Source organism: Chlorocebus sabaeus, chromosome 11 (genome assembly GCF_047675955.1).
Source record: "Chlorocebus sabaeus isolate Y175 chromosome 11, mChlSab1.0.hap1, whole genome shotgun sequence".
NCBI lineage: Eukaryota > Metazoa > Chordata > Mammalia > Primates > Cercopithecidae > Chlorocebus > Chlorocebus sabaeus.
Genome location: NC_132914.1, coordinates 43783257 through 43800436, shown reverse-complemented (window position 1 = coordinate 43800436; position 17180 = coordinate 43783257). Strand labels below are relative to the sequence as shown.

The 17180-nt window shown below is 39.2% G+C and overlaps 1 protein-coding gene across 4 annotated transcripts in view; it reads left to right on the top strand.

The window, feature by feature from the left end:
• Positions 1 to 6686, top strand: part of SLC38A1 (solute carrier family 38 member 1) — an 86662-nt gene extending 79976 nt beyond the window's left edge. For all 4 annotated transcript variants that reach the window (XM_008002965.3, XM_073020653.1, XM_008002964.3 and 1 more), the window contains one exon: positions 662 to 6686. In XM_008002965.3, the coding sequence (XP_008001156.1) occupies positions 662 to 763 (102 nt within the window). In that variant the 3' untranslated portion in view covers positions 764 to 6686. The remainder of the gene's footprint in view (positions 1 to 661) is intronic.
• The last annotated feature ends 10494 nt before the right edge of the window (positions 6687 to 17180 follow it).

Below are 17180 nucleotides of genomic sequence, written 5' to 3'. Positions count from 1 at the left end.
GCACAGCATGGGAAAGATCCGCCCCCAGGACTCAATTACCTCCCACCGGGTCACTCCTATGACGTGGGAATTATGGGAGCTAAAATTCAAGATGAGATTTGGGTAGGGGCACACCAAACCATATCATCATCTGTCCACCTATGGCCTTCATCAGCCCTTCAGGTAACTTAGTTTTTGACACCTGTTTCCTATTTCACTTAAATCTATTTTGCTTTTGTATGTTTTTTTCCACTTTTTCAAACAGAAATGTTTGCTTGCCAGTGATAAGCTAGGTTGGTAGGTAATGAATAACAAAATGACCTGGATATTTTCTAAGGCCTTTTTTTCCCCTTTGGTTGTAATATTAGTTTGAGAGAAGCCATAAGGATACCCAGTCATTGTAGAATGGATACATACACTTGAGGTGACCATGAAGTCAAAGAATGGGACATAGAGGGATACTCTGCTTAGCTTGTTTTTTTTTTTTTCTATTTTCCCATCCTTGCAGAATCGGATTCATACAATTTTAGAAAGATTCTCACAGTTCAGCCCTGGTTGTGACAAACTCTGAATACCAGGGGACACAAAGGGAGACGGAAAACCATTCTATTTTTTTTTCCCCAGGTACATGTGGAAAATTTTTACTGCACTGAAAATAACCCTTGCCTTTCTCTTGCTCCAGGCTGCCCTTTTCTTGGGCCTGGGGGTGGTGTTCTCCTTGGTCAGCATTCCCTTGGTCATCTATGACTGGGCCTGCTCATCGAGTGGCGACGAAGGCCACTGAGACCCGCCAAGAAAAAGAAACAGCCCTGTTGTCTACTCAGTCAAGTCCCCACACATCAGCAATCTCTCACCACTTATTCTGCAAGTTTACAGAAGCAAACAGAAATGTACAGAATACTTAAAATGGAATAATACTTTGGTTGCAAAACAGAGACGTGTTTCTATAATGCTTCATGTCCCTCCAAGATTTGGGATCAATTTAGGGATTGTGAATTTTTTTTTCAGTTTTCATACAATCATATTTCCCAGTACTTTTCGCAGTCATTTTTTACCCATCTAACTCTATGTTTTGTGGCTTCCCAGTCTCTTAGAACTTTGGAAACATGATATGCAATCATGTTTATTTATTATACATCCAGATTCTGAAATAATTTTCCTACTGATGTTCAACTCACACTATCTGTACCTTTTTAGAAGAGAAAAGAATCTTGAATTGTATATATTTATTTTGCTTTACAGAAAAAAAATGGTTTCATAAATAATTTGCCTATTTTGGTTAACATAGCACACAGAGATAATCATCTGAAAGTTATAGGGCACTGCCACTGCTGAATCAGAGCATGCCCAATATTTGAGGTGGCTCTGATCACCTGGCAGCTGAGCTCGGGTAGTCCAGTGGACTAGCTGGTACCACATCCATTCCCATCCAGAGACATTCTCTGGCAAGTGTTCTCTGCTGAAAAGTCATTGGGGATGATTCTTACCTTGGCAATTAAATGAAGCTACACATTTGGGTAATCTAGCAAATGAAGTATTGTTTCCCTCTTGGCAACTTGTGTCCGAGTTACTCTGGTCTGAGTCAACTTTCGCTGGGGAAAACCTATAGAACCTACTGCAAAATGATTGTCCAAAATGCCTGAGAAAATACTACTCTGATGCGTTTAGCCTTCAACCCTGTCTCGCTGAAGGGAGAAAAATGTTTTAGTACATTACAGGCCCAGCAGCTTTTATTCATGTCCACCAGCTAGTTGCACAGAGAATCATGTGTACCTAACTAAGGATGATCTAGGATAAGTAACTCCTGTTTTATATTGAGTACTTTAGGGAAGTCTTTAAAAGACTTGTTTTATATCTATAAATCTAGGTTATTACAAATACAAGATTTTTGTACTTTAAATAAGCCTCATTTCCATTTCTTCATTAATTCTCCATCTAGTCTTGTGGAAAAAAAAAACCCCTCAGAGAAAGTCTTTGTGAAGAGCTTCTGACAGAATCACTGAGTACCTTCCTTCCCCCAGATGAGGAAGACAAGGGGGTCTCAGTGTCTGTGCTGTCTCCTCTTCTCTTCCCCAACCAAGGACTGTGCCATTACTGCCCATCTCAACTGTCCATGCAGGAGGACAGAGTTGCCTGGTACTCTTACCCTAGTCCCTCTCCTAAAGGGAGCACGAGGAGACTGAAGAGACTGAAAAAGAGGAGAGTTTGTAGCTGAAAAAGGAATAGGGATAGCAAGGAAACCCAGAACTGCATTCCCCTAAGTGGGGCCATGCCCTGTGATTGAATTGTCCGTAGCTTGCATATGGTGAGAAATGTGCATGCTCGGTGAGCTGGCCTCTTGAAACAGGACTTATGTTTCCTCTATATTCTGGTTGAATTTTCCAAACACATAATTTCACTGAGCACAGATTTCTTATCCAGAGATAAGTAGAATCTAACTGCAGACTGTTTGCAGAGTTTCCAGGCACTTAGCCATGTTCTCTTCCTGACTCAAATCCCCAAAGGCCTTCACTCTCACTGAGAATCACACTAATGTCCCATAGATACGGCAGGCATTGAAGCACCTGTCGTGATCCTCTTGGGGGGAGAATGAAAGGTTATTTTCTGCATTGCATCATCATAGCTTTTAATATAATGCTACAGAATCATGTCCACATTAGGTCAGAGTTCAGATATCTAGATATTAATACCTACCCTAGCCATATCTATGGTCATCTCTGTCCTTTTCAGCAATGTTTTCCATATTATATTAGCAATGACAGAAACAGAACAAGCCAAGATTCAGTCGGTTCTTGGGAGCTTGTCTAGAGCACCAGTAATGAAATAGCCAGGTAGTGGGATGATCTTACCTTTAAAAATACGTAATTGAGTTCACAAGCTATATTATGCTACTTTCTATTTTCCTTGTTACTTTATAGCAATTCATTTTACACTCACAAAGTCAATTTAGAACATTATCATTAACTGGGATGTGTAGGATATTTTTGGGTCTCTGGGTTTCACGTGTCAATACAAGGAATATTTATTTAAAATAGATTTGTTTAGAGGAGGCACACTGTTGTTGCTGTGTGTGATACTACACATATTTTTAAAAACCTTTGTATGTTTATCTAAATTTGTTGCTGACTGAATGTAATAGACCTACTGTAATTTGTCAAATATCACTGATTAGTTACATCCTTTGTGTGGGATTAGCTGTAAAGTGTACTGCTCTTATTCTTGTTCAGAATAGTGAATTGGTAGCCAAAAATACATGTATCACAGATGTTAGGTCGAATTTAAACAGCACAGTCAAGTGCTCTGGAAGTTTTTCTGCTAAATTAGTAGATTAAAGAATACTATACCTTAGCCATGGGAAGCAGCACGTTTTCCTTTGGTAGGTAGGATCTCTACACTAGCGAACAGTGCCAGTTTCACACTTTGGATTTAGAACTGTTCTCTAGTTATTGTAGCACAGAATACTGTCAATCCCTAATTTACTTAATGTTACTTATTGGAAGTGGGGCTGTTGAAATACGCACAGGAGGGAAACCTACTCTGTTTAGGCACACGGAGCCCCAATATATAAGGAGATCATATTCCAAAGGTTATCAGTTGATTGTTTGCAACCTGGAATGTATTTTCCTTTAGAGACCACGTTATCCACCGTGGTTAGGCCCCTAGAGCAGCTGGAAAAGATGATCAAGCCCATAGTTTAGCTGAAATCGAATAATGTAATAGGTTTGCTAAAGAATCTAACCATCAAATATAATATTGTTTCCAGGGAGGGTGTTTGTTCAGAGTTGCCCGTTAGTAGAATCTGGACTGTCCATCCCAGCCACATCCCACCTACTGGACAGTGGGGGTAGAGATGCCACCAGACTACAGGTGACCAGAGTGGCCTGAAACATGGTGTCCAGCAAAAATGGGGAGGAATAAGTCCATAACTGCCAGAGAGCCTGATGGTAGGAGGAGGGTGAAGGAGGGTGAAGGGGCCTCTCATGGGTCAGAAACCTCCAGGGACATCCGTCAGCTGCTACCTCTGCTGTTGTCTGGATGGTTCAGGCATAGTCTGCCTTCTTCTGCTTGTCTGACTTTTGGCTCCTATGGCCCATATCCTGCCCTGCCCACCACAGAAAAGGATGCTGCTGCACAGCTTCTCCCGTGTACCAGTCACTGAGGCCAGCGCACAGCACTTTTCATGTTTTTAGTGCTAGTAACCATGTTTTAACTCTCCAGGAATCAGCTGGGAGGTTAGAAAACAAGAAAAAAGAAAAAAAAAAAGCTTTCCACCCACTTTCCTTTTTTACAGGTACAGACCCTGTTGAGAAAAAGAAGCACCCAGATGGGTGATGGTGATAGGGCTTATGGTGGACACAGGCTTGTGGTAAGATTCCTCAGTGTTTCGGAGAGCACCTAAGACTGTTACCCTGAAACTGACTGCTTTTTGGAGCTTGATTCGTGCCTCTAAGCCAGTGGTTCTCAAAGTGTGGCCCCTAGACCAGTAGCATCAGCATCATCAGGGACCTCATTAGAATGCAGATTCTCAGCCCCCTCCCAGACACGGTGAAGTCAGAAGCTCTCAGGGAGGGACTCAGCAGATGATTCTAAAGTGCATCAAGTTTGAGAATCACCCTAAGTCAATGAGTCTCACTTTTACTTCCCATTCATCCTACCTCACAAGATGATTCCTAGGACTCATGGTGCAAGATACAGGAGCAAGGCTTTAGGGAGGGGAGGAAAGGAGCCTGGCGGCAGGGGTCTCTGCAATGGCAAGAAAGCGAGTGAATCCAGGGATGCCACCTGGTCATCCCCCTCTCGTTGAAAATACCAGTGCAGGTGCACATCCCTAAACACAAGCTGCCTGCACTCGGTGTTACCTCGGGCTGAGGCATGATAATATTTTATTTTTTAAAGCTGTGAGGAAATGAAAGTGAGGCTTTAGTGGGGGCGGGGCAGTTGTGAAAGAAATTAAAAGAAAAGACCCTTTGTAAATGCAGACTTAGAAGAAATACTAAATTTGCCAGAAGTAAGTTCTCCAGTGTTTGTGTTAATCGTGTGATGATAATCCTGTCCTCCTTTTAAAGCGAATTCTCTACTGAAAGGTCTGCTCTGCTTAAGGAGCTACAAACTGCTCTCAAAAGAATGAAATAGTGAGTTCCAATTCAGTGGGGCACGGTGGACTATGGCACATTTAGTTGGAGTCGGGGGGAGGTCAGGAATATGATCAGATATTGGATTTTATACCTTAGAGTAAAACCTGTTTGTCTCTCTCAGTTTATCAATTTAAATGGCTTTAGGCTTAGAGGGGGTGTAAACTTTAAGAATATAATTTAGGCTTAGAGGGGCTGTAAACTTTAAGAATATAATTCTCCCATTCAAATTCACAGCAAACATCTAGCCACCTTCAAAACGAAGATACAGACCATCATTTAGCAATACTAATACATGATTGTCCTTGGGGATGGCAGGTTTGAAAATTCTTTAGCAACAGGACATACTTCCCCTAAATTACAGTGAATTATTTATAACGAGATAAAGCTTTCAGGTACAAACTGAAGGCAGGGTGTCTAACAACTAACAATTATCACTAAATCTCAAAGAGAAAGTTCTTGCAAAATATGTAAAGTTCACAAGGTGCAGACATTTTCCTTCTTTAGGTTTTTATCTAAGGAAGGGCTATGAAACTGGGCCCATCTGTATACAGGCTCGAATTTACATTTTTAAAGGAAGAATCTATGCAGCTGAGGCTTATTGCAGGAAATACTTCATTTGTATGTAAATATTATTGTAAATAAATAGGAGGCTGTATATTTTTGCAGTTGTTGATCCACACTGAAATAGAAGTCTCTAGGATCTGCATATAAACAATAAATGTTTCCTAGATATTAGTGGTTTTGTTTGGGAATTAGAAAAATTTACATTCTCTCCCAGGTAACATAATTCTCTCAATGTAAACTTGGAACCTAAAACCCTACTTAATTGTTTAGAGAAAGAAATGTCTGAGAAATAGTTCCATTGATTTCTTGTGCTGGCATTAAGATCAATTATTTAACAGATAGTCCTCTGAGATACAAATAAGGAATATTTAGACACAAATCCTTGTCATATAGAAACAGATATACCCAAAATGACAAATTGTTTCTTCATAATGATCTTCCATTGTTAACACTGATATCACTACATAGTACATGTGAAAACAGAAGTTGGAGAGAAGAATGTTTTTTTCACAATTGAATTGCTGCATTTCTCAAACTTTGGGATCTATGAAAGTGGGGAGAGGGAACCTGAATATGAATTATGAGCACAAATTTGAAGGAAAGAAAACAAAGAACCATTATCTAATCACGCTTTGAAAGTCCTGCATGTTTGCCTTTTATTTTAGTGTTGACGCCAACATAGACTGTCTTAGGTAATTTCTTCCCCAAACACTTGAATCTTGGTCATAGGTATGTAATCCACTCTCTAGAGTCCAGTGTACTTTAGACTTCATCTGAGTCTGGTACATGTAGCACACTACTGTTTTATTAATGTAAAAACCTTGTAAATGAATTTCAGATGGGTGATTTAAGTGAGTCACAAGTCACAAAACTTTGCTATTCACAGTTAATCAAATAGAATTGGGTTTTTTTCAGGGTGTGGTGTAAATAAAGAAATGTAAGAAGTTCTCTTCTATAACTGCTCTGTTAACATAGTTTTTAAACATTAAAAAATGTGAACTAAAAATATTTACAAATTTTGTACTTGTTCTTTTGCAATGCAATACTAAACTGGGGCAGTTGAGTACTATATACACTATTCAGGATTTCTGGAGAAGGGTTGTACACATTTGTCAGTGTTCTAGGTCACAGAAGGTTATATATTTAAGCACCCTAACATAAATATTTTTAAAAATACTTCTGATAGCAATCTGTCTGGCCTGAAATATATACTATATTTCTCCATTCTTCATAATCAGAGTAGATTGACCATAATATCTTCTTTTTTAAGTCAAGTTTATCTTTATAAGTATAAATTTCTGCCCTATTTTGTAGGAAGGAGTTGAGTCTTCCTCTACCCACATTGCTGCCACCTATAAAATAGGAAATTCTATCAATGCTTTCTTTTCTCAGTAACTATTTGGTCAAAGCTAGTGCAGCCTCTTGTCTTTTCTTTATCCATCACCAGCTCCTCTCCAGCATCTTAGAAACGCTTTACCAGATCAGCAAGATGGCCAAAGTCTGCTATCCAAGTTCTCCTTGTGGACAGGGCTAGCACAGGAATAGCCTGGGTCTTTTACGGTGTGGCTGGGGATGAAGACCCCCTTGATGAACTCCTCTGGCCTGCCCAGGTGACAGCAGCGCATTCTGCGGGGCCTCAGTGGCACACATGCAAAACTCAAAGTAGAAACCTGGGGCACGGGAGTCCAAGTCATGTTCTCCAACCTAACTTCATTCAGAATAAAGCTGATATTTTTATCCTGACATGCCTCCTATGCCTACTTCTTAATTGATCAAAACCCCAAGGGCAAAGGGTGTGAGTGAGTAATTATCACTTTTAAACTCAAGCAGTGGTAAAAGTTAAAAGACTATTGAGAATCTGAGCAGATTTTGTTCCAAATCGAAAGGACCAGTCCTGCAGTGCCTTTGATAGTTCTGGCTCCTTCCTTCTACTCTCCCTCCACGAGTCTTGCTAATACTATTCTATTCCGTCCTTTTTTACACAGAATTGCCAGGGAAGAACTATTCTCCCCCTTTCCCATGGAATAAACTGTGGGCTTGTATTAGTCAGGGCTCTCCAGAGGGACAGAAGTAATAGGATATATGTATATAAGAAAGAGAGTTTATTAGGGAGAGTTGGCTCACACCGTCACAAGGCGAAGTCTCACAATAGGCCATCTGTAAACTGGGGAAGAAAGAAGCCGGTAGTAGCTAAGTCCAAGTCCAAAAGCCTCAAAAGCAGGTAAGCTGACAGTGCAGCCTTCAGTCTGTGGCTAAAGGCCAGAGAGCCCCCGGCAAACCACGGGTGTAAGTCCCAGAATCCAAAAGCTGAAGAACCTAGAGTCTGATGTCCAAGGGCAGGAGGATTGGAAGGAGGCACCCAGCACGGGAGAAAGATGAAAGCCAGAAGACTAAGCAAGCCAGCTTAGCCCATCTTCTTCCGCCTGCTTTGTTCTGGCTGTGCTGGCAGCTTATTGGATGGTGCCCACCCACACTGAGGATGGGTCTTCCTCTCCCAGTCCACTGACTCAAATGTCAATCTTCTCTGGCAACACCCTTGCAGACACACCCAGAAACAATACTTTACCAGCATCCTTCAGTCCAATCAAGTTGACACTTAATATTAACCATCACGGGGCTTAATGATAACTTTGCAAATCAGATGTCCTGTTTTCTTACTTTCTAGATTTGTAATTGTGTTTTGCCTAGTTTGGAAAAGGTAGATGAGGCCCAAATAACGAGGCCAATTTTTGAATATCAATTTTTAAAAATCTTTTATTAGTTTACATGTTAGGCTAATCCAAGTTGGTAGAAAAATCTGCTCATTGGAAGAGTCAGTACAACATCAAAATAACCTGCCAAATTATCCAAATGTATTATAAAGCCATAGCACTTAAAACAGACTTGAACTGGGTGCAAATAAATAAATAGATCATAGTAGTGAATGCATAAATGACCCAAATAATACCAGAAAGGTGATCTTTCAAATCAATGGGGAAAAATAAAGATTACTTAATAAATGATAGGAAAAAATACATAGTTTTTGAAGAAAATAAAACCAGATTTCTATATTACCCCTTATGTCTAAAGAGAACTTAGATATATTAAAGACTTTAAATAACACATGATAAATCTATCTATTTTTATAAGCATGAAATCATGAGTCAAATAAAGTATGTGTCAAAAAATTGAGTTAGCTTATTAATTAAGAAACAAGTAATTTGTTTAAAAATTGGTCCAAAGGAGAACTCAAAGAGCAAATACATATATCAGCAATCAGGAATGCTAAAATGAATTTGCTAGTAGATGCAAAACTGGCCTGTACACAGAAGGAAATTAATTGCATCTTAATCAGACAGAATTATTCTGTATGTCTGGACGATAATCATTTCCATCTCTCATTTTTCCACAATTTAGAGGGTTATAAAGTAGCTGAAAAACCAAAAAAGGGGGTGCGAGGCAAAATTCTTATAGAATCAGATAACCCAGAAGCAGCATATAATATTTCGTTGAAAGTACACCTACCCAGTAATCTTTTTTGCTTCTTTTAAAGTCTTTCCAGTTTCCCTAATAACTTCCCCTTTGTGACTATAAAAATCTCAAAGATTATTCTTGGTCATAAAAAGAATGGTCTCATTAGGCTTGGCCTGATTATTTGCATGGGTGTGGCAAGAGTATTAATTAACCACATAAGCTTCCTTGAGTTTGCTTTGCAAATCTACAGCTACGTACTATTGAACAGCTACTGGAACCATAGAACTGCGCTTTTAAAAGTCTCTGTGGGGTAAGGGGGCAGTGGGTTGAGGGGGGAAAAGTCTCCATCATTTGCTAGCTCAGGGCTAGGAAAGCAAGCCTGAGACACTCCACCATATTCACCTATACCATCTGTAGATTTGGATGAATTCCTCTCGACTTGAGTTCCCTTAAATTTACTAAGGTTCATGACCTGCCAGGAAGTGCTCTTTGTCACCACCCTTCATAATAGCATCCTATAGACCAGTTTAGGTACTAGGCTATAGGTTACAACCGTAGGAGGTTGGTACTAAGCCAGGGTTTTGTAGGCATTGGCTACGGAAGTAAAATTAACCTTTGTTCCTTAGAGTTGTTTGACATACCTGTTAAATGACCATCATCCTCACATAACAATCTTCCAAGGGCCATGGTGACATTCAATTTTGTCCAGTTATGTACCGGGAAAGCAAAAGACTCTTGTTGAACCTGTGCAAATAACTACATTGCTGTGAAAAAGGCAACTCAGTCACAGTGTTTAAACTCAGGGTGGGGGAGAGTTCAGTGAGAAGCAAAAAAAAAAAAAAAAAAAACCAAAATGTTTAGTTTCATTTTACAAAATCAGAGTCTACTGAATTGTTGTAGACTGAAGATAGCCTAAGAAGAAAGAGAAATGGCTTCCTTATATATCCAGCAAATATAGCCTTAAAACAACATCAATACAACCACAGTAAAAATTTTCCTCATCAGCTCATTCTGTCCTTTGTAATTTTGTTTTGCTGAATTTTGGATTAGCATTTCTGCATTCAGACAGCTAGGTGCTTCTGCGTTGAAAAGACTCCTGTAAATTCATACTCATTACACAGGTACAGACTGAAAATTCTCTAAATACCATCAGCTCAGGGTTTGTACACAAGAGTCTATTCTTTGAATAGACTTTGATAGTTTTAAGTTTTAAGCGCAGTCTTTTTCCATGAGACTCAAGAACCAAATTTTGACTTATAGTTAATAGCAGAGACTAAGGAAAGTTTCAGAAAGTAGAAACCTGTTTGATAATAAGACCAAAAGGTTGTAGTTAATTTACCTCAGTAACTAATAGTTATCCATCATATCTTAGGTATCCTTATCGATAACCTTGAAGGACCATGTGGTATTCCACTGAAAGGTCACCTAATAATCTGTTTTGCCCATTTCAAAGTCCTTCGCAATTTTTGTGTTGCAATATGTATATATATATCTTATATAGATAATACCTTGGAGTGCAGAAGACCCTTCTTGTCACAAAACATAGGAGCCACAGAGGAATTAATTGATCAGTAAATATTTTGAAACTCTGTATGACATATAATAGTGCTAACAAGTAAAAAAATCTGACAATCCAAATGGGATGCAAAACTAACATTTGCCACTCACATGTTGCAATGGATGGGACCTGCCTCTTTAGTTTGAGGTTCAAATTATTCAAAGTATTCCCCTGGCCAAATTTCCAGGATGCCTAACACTTCTTTCTTTCCCACTTCCAAATGGTGCAAGAACCCAGAGGTGTCTGCTTCCAAACTCCAGGCAGAGAGAGAACTGGTGAATGTAATCAGTTCACGGCAGGCTTCTTTCCCACCTCAGTCACTTCTGTCACTGTCACATGATGTCCCTGTTGAACACCGGCCCTGTGCAATGTTACATCTATGTCTGCTGCTGCAATCATGTCCTCACAGGTCCACAACTCAAGGAGGGCCGAAGCAGCAGAGGAAGGTTGACCCCAAACCACACAGTGCTATGGTAGCTGTCACTTTCGGAGCCCAAGCAAGGAATGGCTCCTCAGTTTGCCACCAGCTCGCTCCCAATCCATGCCCTCCATTCTGTCTGGCTCAGGAGGGACTTTTGTTTACAACTGCACACTGTGTTAAAACCAACCCTCTGGCTTTCCCCCAACCCATGGGAGTTGAAACTTGATACCGATTCCAGGTTCTACTCCTGGTGTCCTCACGGTGAGTTCCCCTGTAGAGCTCTTAGGACTGTTTCCTGCTCCTTCCACGATTATCTTCATCCACAAGTGAAGTATAAAAAGTAGCAAAACCCAAAAGGGAAAAAATTGAGTAGGAGACAATATTATTTTCCCAGGAGCCATCCTGGTGCCTCTTCAACTTTGCCTGACTCAATAATCTTTGGTGCAGAAATGTCTGACTTGGGGCACTCATGTTAAACGACAGAAACACTGTCACATCCTTCCTTTGGAGTGATGTTTGCCTGATTAGCTCCTTTTTTAAAAATCCTCTTTTCAAGAAAATTTGGCTCCTACTGTCTCCTTTTTTAAAAATCCCCCTTTCAAGAAAATTTGGCTCCTATTCAGAATTTAAGGGCCATTCGACTTTTCTCTTGTTTAAAAGTGACTAATTGTCTTCACAAAGAAGCACCTAGAAGCTTCTTAAAGTTTCCCTAAGCAGCCCTTGGCTACGTAGCATAAAGCTAATCTCCTTAAAAAATCAAGAGCTTCTAAAAATCACTAAGAAGGAAAAAAATAAGCTGTAGAAATATAAAAAAGGAGCTACCAGAAAAAGAAATACAATAAACACTTGAGATGTGTTCAATCTAACACTCTAACTCTTAAATACATGCAAATTAGAATATCTGTATGATACCTTTTTATTTATTTTTCATATTGGCAAAGACCAAAGTGGTTGCTGTTATAGTTCTGGTAAGGATGTAAGAAACAGGCATTTGTGTATGCAGTTGGTGAGAATGTAAACTATTGCAACCTTTTTGGAGAGCAATTTGGCAATATCTATGAATATTGTAAATGCTCTTTACTTTTGTCCCATCAATTCTGTGTCCGTGAATTTTTCTAAACTCACAAGAAAGTATAAGAACACATGAACAATAGAATGTCAGATTCTCATCTTGTCTCTTTACCTCAGTTCATATTCCAGCCTCTCTTCTTTTATGTTTCTGTAGTCCTCCTAGCTGTTTCTTCACCACTTCTCTTTTTTCAATAAGCTCTTCAACAGTCCTTAATATTTATATTTCCCCTAACTAAACCCAGCCCCAGCCCTGTTTTCCATATTCAGGCTCCCAGTTAGCCCAGCTCCCTACCACAGATAGAAACTAGGGATGATATTTTACCATATGCCTCAGAAAATATTAATTGGTAAATTCCTTTTCAACTCCAGTTTGTTTCCTCATAGCCAGTTTCAAAATGATAGTGGTAGTTTTTATGAAATTCATGAATTTAGGACAGCTTTAAAAAATAATTTCAGACCAATTAAATCCTAATCTCTAGCGGTATAGTCAGAGATATTTTCAAAATCTTCCAGGGTGGAAAGTGGGAGGAGATAGAGGATCAGGAAAAATAACTAATGGCTTAATAGCTGGGTGACAAAATCATCTGTACGACGAACCCACATGACACAATTTTACCTATGTAACAAACCTGCACGTGTACCCCTGAATTTAAAAGTTAAATTTTAAAAAATTATTTTAAAAAATTACTCCAAACTTAAGATGAAGAGAGGATATAATATGAAACTGGGAAATTGTTTACCAGTCCTAGCCACGGATTATTTAATTATCTAGAGGAATGTACTTTTGTTTGTTCAGATTTTTATCTGGTAGAGATGCAAATGATTTCTGCCCAGTAGAAAAATAACCTCAAAGATTTGTATCTAATTTGACAATTTTGTTATATTATTCTATTATTTCTATATGCCTGTAAACATCCAGTTCTTCAAAATACTCTGAGGTTTTTTTTTTTTCTTTGAGACAGGGTCTCACTGTCACCCAGGCTGGAGTGCAGTGGCTAGAACACAGCTAACTGTAGCCCTGACTTTCCGGGCTCAAGTTATCCTTCCACCTCAGCCTCTTCAGTAGTCGGGACAACAGACACCACTACCACACCTGGCTAATTTTTTTTTTTTTTTTGTAAGGATGGGGTCTTACTAACTTACAAGAAGATATAAGAACAAGCAATCCTTCTGCGTCTGTCTCCCAAAGTGCTGGAATTACAGGTGCAAACCACCACACTGGGCCTCAAAATGTTCTTTGAACCAGTTTTACCAACCTACTTCATATTGCCTGTGTGTGGCCTTTGTCATATCATTTTTGTTAAGAATATTATCAGCCACGCACAGTGACTCATGCTTGTAATATCGGCAGGAGGATCGCTTGAGCCCAGGAGTTTGAGACCTGCCTGGGCAACAAATTGAGACCCTGCCCCTACAAAACAATATGTTTGTTAATTAGCCTGGCATGGTGGTATGCACCTGTGGTCTGAGCTGCACGGGAGGCCAAGGCAGGAGGATGGCTTGAGCCCAGGAGGTTGAAGTTGCAGTGAGCTGTAGTCACATTACTGCACTCCAGCTTGGGTGACAGAGCGAGACTCTGTCTCTTAAAAAAAGGAAAAAAAGAATACTATTCACAGGATGTGAAATTCTCATCTCTATTGTGATATTTGATGTTGTCATACTTGCTGCCCCCATGGTATTTATTATCTTTGATCATCAGCTTTTTATTTTGTTCATGATCTGGGTACCCTGGACATAGAGTAATTTTTTGATATATTCTTGAAGGGGAGAAAATGTCTTATATGAAGATAAACATTGCAATTCCAATTTTTGGAAACAATAGGCAGGCCAAACAAAACGTGTCTGAAAGCAGGACAGGCCCCCTACCACCACCAATTGGTGACTTTTTCTTCAGTCAGTCACACTGGAAGCAAACTAGATCTGTATGAACAGCTCAGCACTTGGAAACTGGGCATTAGAAAAAGTGTTATATATCATCCCTACCTTTTGAAAGGATAGCGCTTCTAAGTAGTTTAGATGCATACCTTTCTGCCTGGGGAAGCCGCTTGCTTTTACTTTTCAAACATCAAAGTTTTTATTTGAGGTAAAGGTTTATTTTCCTGTGGAATTCGGATGGTTTGGAACAGCATGAAGGAAAATCTACTTTCCATTCAGAGTTTTCAAAGACCCTTTTGACAGTCAAACGATGTCCTTATTCCTGGATCTGTTCCCTAAGAGATTTTCGTGGAGCCCACTCTGTGATGTACGTGCCGGGTATTTAGCATTTCCCCCCTTACTTAACCCGTGACTGACAGGCGTAAATGGCACAGCAGCCCCGCCACTGATGGGGACGGTGTGGAGATGTGTTTGCGTGTCCACTGCTCCCCGTGAGATGGATCCGGTTTCCCTTTCGGCTTTGCTGGATACTGCATCCTTCCTTGTATAGCTCCTTCCCTTCCCAGCCTCATTCCCTGACCCTCTGTGAATTCTTCTTGGGAACACTTCCTAATAAATCACTTTCACATACATTCTGTCTTGGGATTTGCTTCTGGGAAACCCAACCTAAGACGTTAAATGTGCCTCAGTCCACAGTACCTATAGGTTATATTTAAAATGATCATTTTCCCCCTATTGTTTTGAGCTTTCTTTTAAAAAAAAATCCTGATTATGGATTTTGTTTGTTTGTTTGTTTTTTAGTGTGGGGTTGGTGCCTGCCTTAGCTAAGTCCTGTGGACCTTCTTCCCCGTGTTCAATATCAAACATATAGAAAATGCTCCTTTTGGAATAAAATTCCCCTACCAATCTCCCAAGGTTCTTTCTCTGAATGACATAACCACATAAACCATGTAAACAGCATATTCTGTCTGCAGTGTCTGTTCACCTGGGACCTAGCATGGGATTTCCAAACTGTTCTCAGGAATACCCCATAGTTCCCCTCTCAGACTTCTCTGAAAACTCTTGCAGACCACATCCTCTTTTCAAATAATGCTCTCAGGGGACACTCACTGCATTGTTTGTGTGTGCTGTGTGGAATGAATGGCAAATACTTTACTACCTTCACATTTGAAATGACCAACTAAATAATCAATTCTTCCAGTATTAGGTCAGTAAGTCATATCATGTGAGTGTACAATTCCTCCATGGCTCCACGACTTCCCATATCACTCAGAGAAAAAACTGAAGCCTTTCCCCAGATGGTCTTCCCGTGATCTCTTCCTCCCACACCCTGAAACCCCCCACCCCGGCCACCATCACCCAAACTAGCCTCGTTCCTGGAACATGCCAAACAGACTCTGACCTCAGGGCCTGTCCACTTGCTGTTCCCTCTGCTGTCATCCTCTTCTCATGCTTATTCATGTATAATTTATTCTCACTGCCCTCAGGTCTCTTCTCAGATGTTACCTTCTCACTAAGACACTCTCAGAGTATTTCACAACAAACAACAACTTACCTACCCAGCCCACGCATACTTCACTCCCTACTCCCTATATCCTTTCTCTTGCTTTATTATTATTATTTTTTTAGTCAATTCTGGTCTTCATCTGAAATGCTTTAGTTTGCTTAGTTATTTGTTTATGGTCTATGTCTATCTAGAATGTAAACTCTGTGAGGAAACGGTTTATTTTATTCACTGCTGTCTCTCAGCACCTGAAACAGGGTAGATGTTCAAATAAATATTTGAGTGAATAAATACACGAAAGAGTTTACACTAAGTCACATTTCATCTTTAAAGTGGAATAATTAGACACAGGATTCAACATCATGTTTCCAGATTTATTTTTCTTTTCTCTTTACAATTGTTTAATTTAATTTAAAAATATATTTCTTCCCAGGGGTTTCAAAAATTGTAGGTTCCTCTTTGCAAGATGTCAAATATTACAGAGATGTATTAAGAAATGACCAATAATCTTCTCTCTTATTATCCCACCCACTGAAACAATCAAAATTAATACCCTTTTCCCCACTGCTTGCACAGCAATACATATCTACCTAAAGACACATAGATGTAGGGCTGGATTTGTTTGGTTTGTCATTAGAATATTAGACTGATACTAAATATCAGGAATATGACTTTCAGGGTAGTGGTTACACAAATGGATTCTAAAGTCAGACTGATTGGATTCAAATTTATTGGATTGGCAATCTTAGACATGTTATTTGATGCCTGGTTTTGCCTTTGTAAAATGGAAATAATAAGAGAAGCTTTCCATAAAATCGCTGTGAGAAGTAAATGACATTAATTAAAACAACAGCAACAACTTAGAATGGTACACATCATGTTTAAGCATAAGTAAATTATCTGATTCTTTTCCCACTTAATAGATTTTGTATATGCCTCTGAAACAGTACCTACAGATTTAATTCACTCTAGGAATACTTGCATAGCATTCCCTGGTATGGATAAACCAGGGATATAATTTTTTTTAATCTCTCCTCTATTGAGAGACATACAGATTTTTATAGTTTTAACCAGTACACACAGTGCTGCAACAAATATCCTAACCATAGGTGCTTGTAAATTGCTGCATTGTTTCTCTAAATATCCCAAAGTAACTCATAAAATCCTAAAAGTGAGATTGTTTTTGGTATTCAAAAGGTCTGTGCTTATTTAACTTTAATAGAAATTATCAAATTACTTTTTAAAACTATTAGTAATAATCCACAAATACACAAATAATAAATATTTGCCCCTTTTCCTGCACCCTCACCAACACTAAATGCTGAGACGCTTTTAAAGTTTTGCTTAGTGATGACAAAAACATGGAATCTTGTTTTCATTTTATTTTAAAATTTTAAACCATGACTGATCATTGCTTCATGTGTTTACTGGCAATTCTCATTTCCTTTCCTATGAAATATCTCTTCATGTTCTTTATCCATGGTTTAGCAGGGTTGTCTTTTTTATTTTAAACTCAGTTTATATAAGAGGAACAAAGGAACACTTGTTTTTTATTGTTTGTTTGAATTTTTGTTTTTTGAGACAGGGTCTCACTCTGTCACCCAGGCTGGTGTGCGGTGG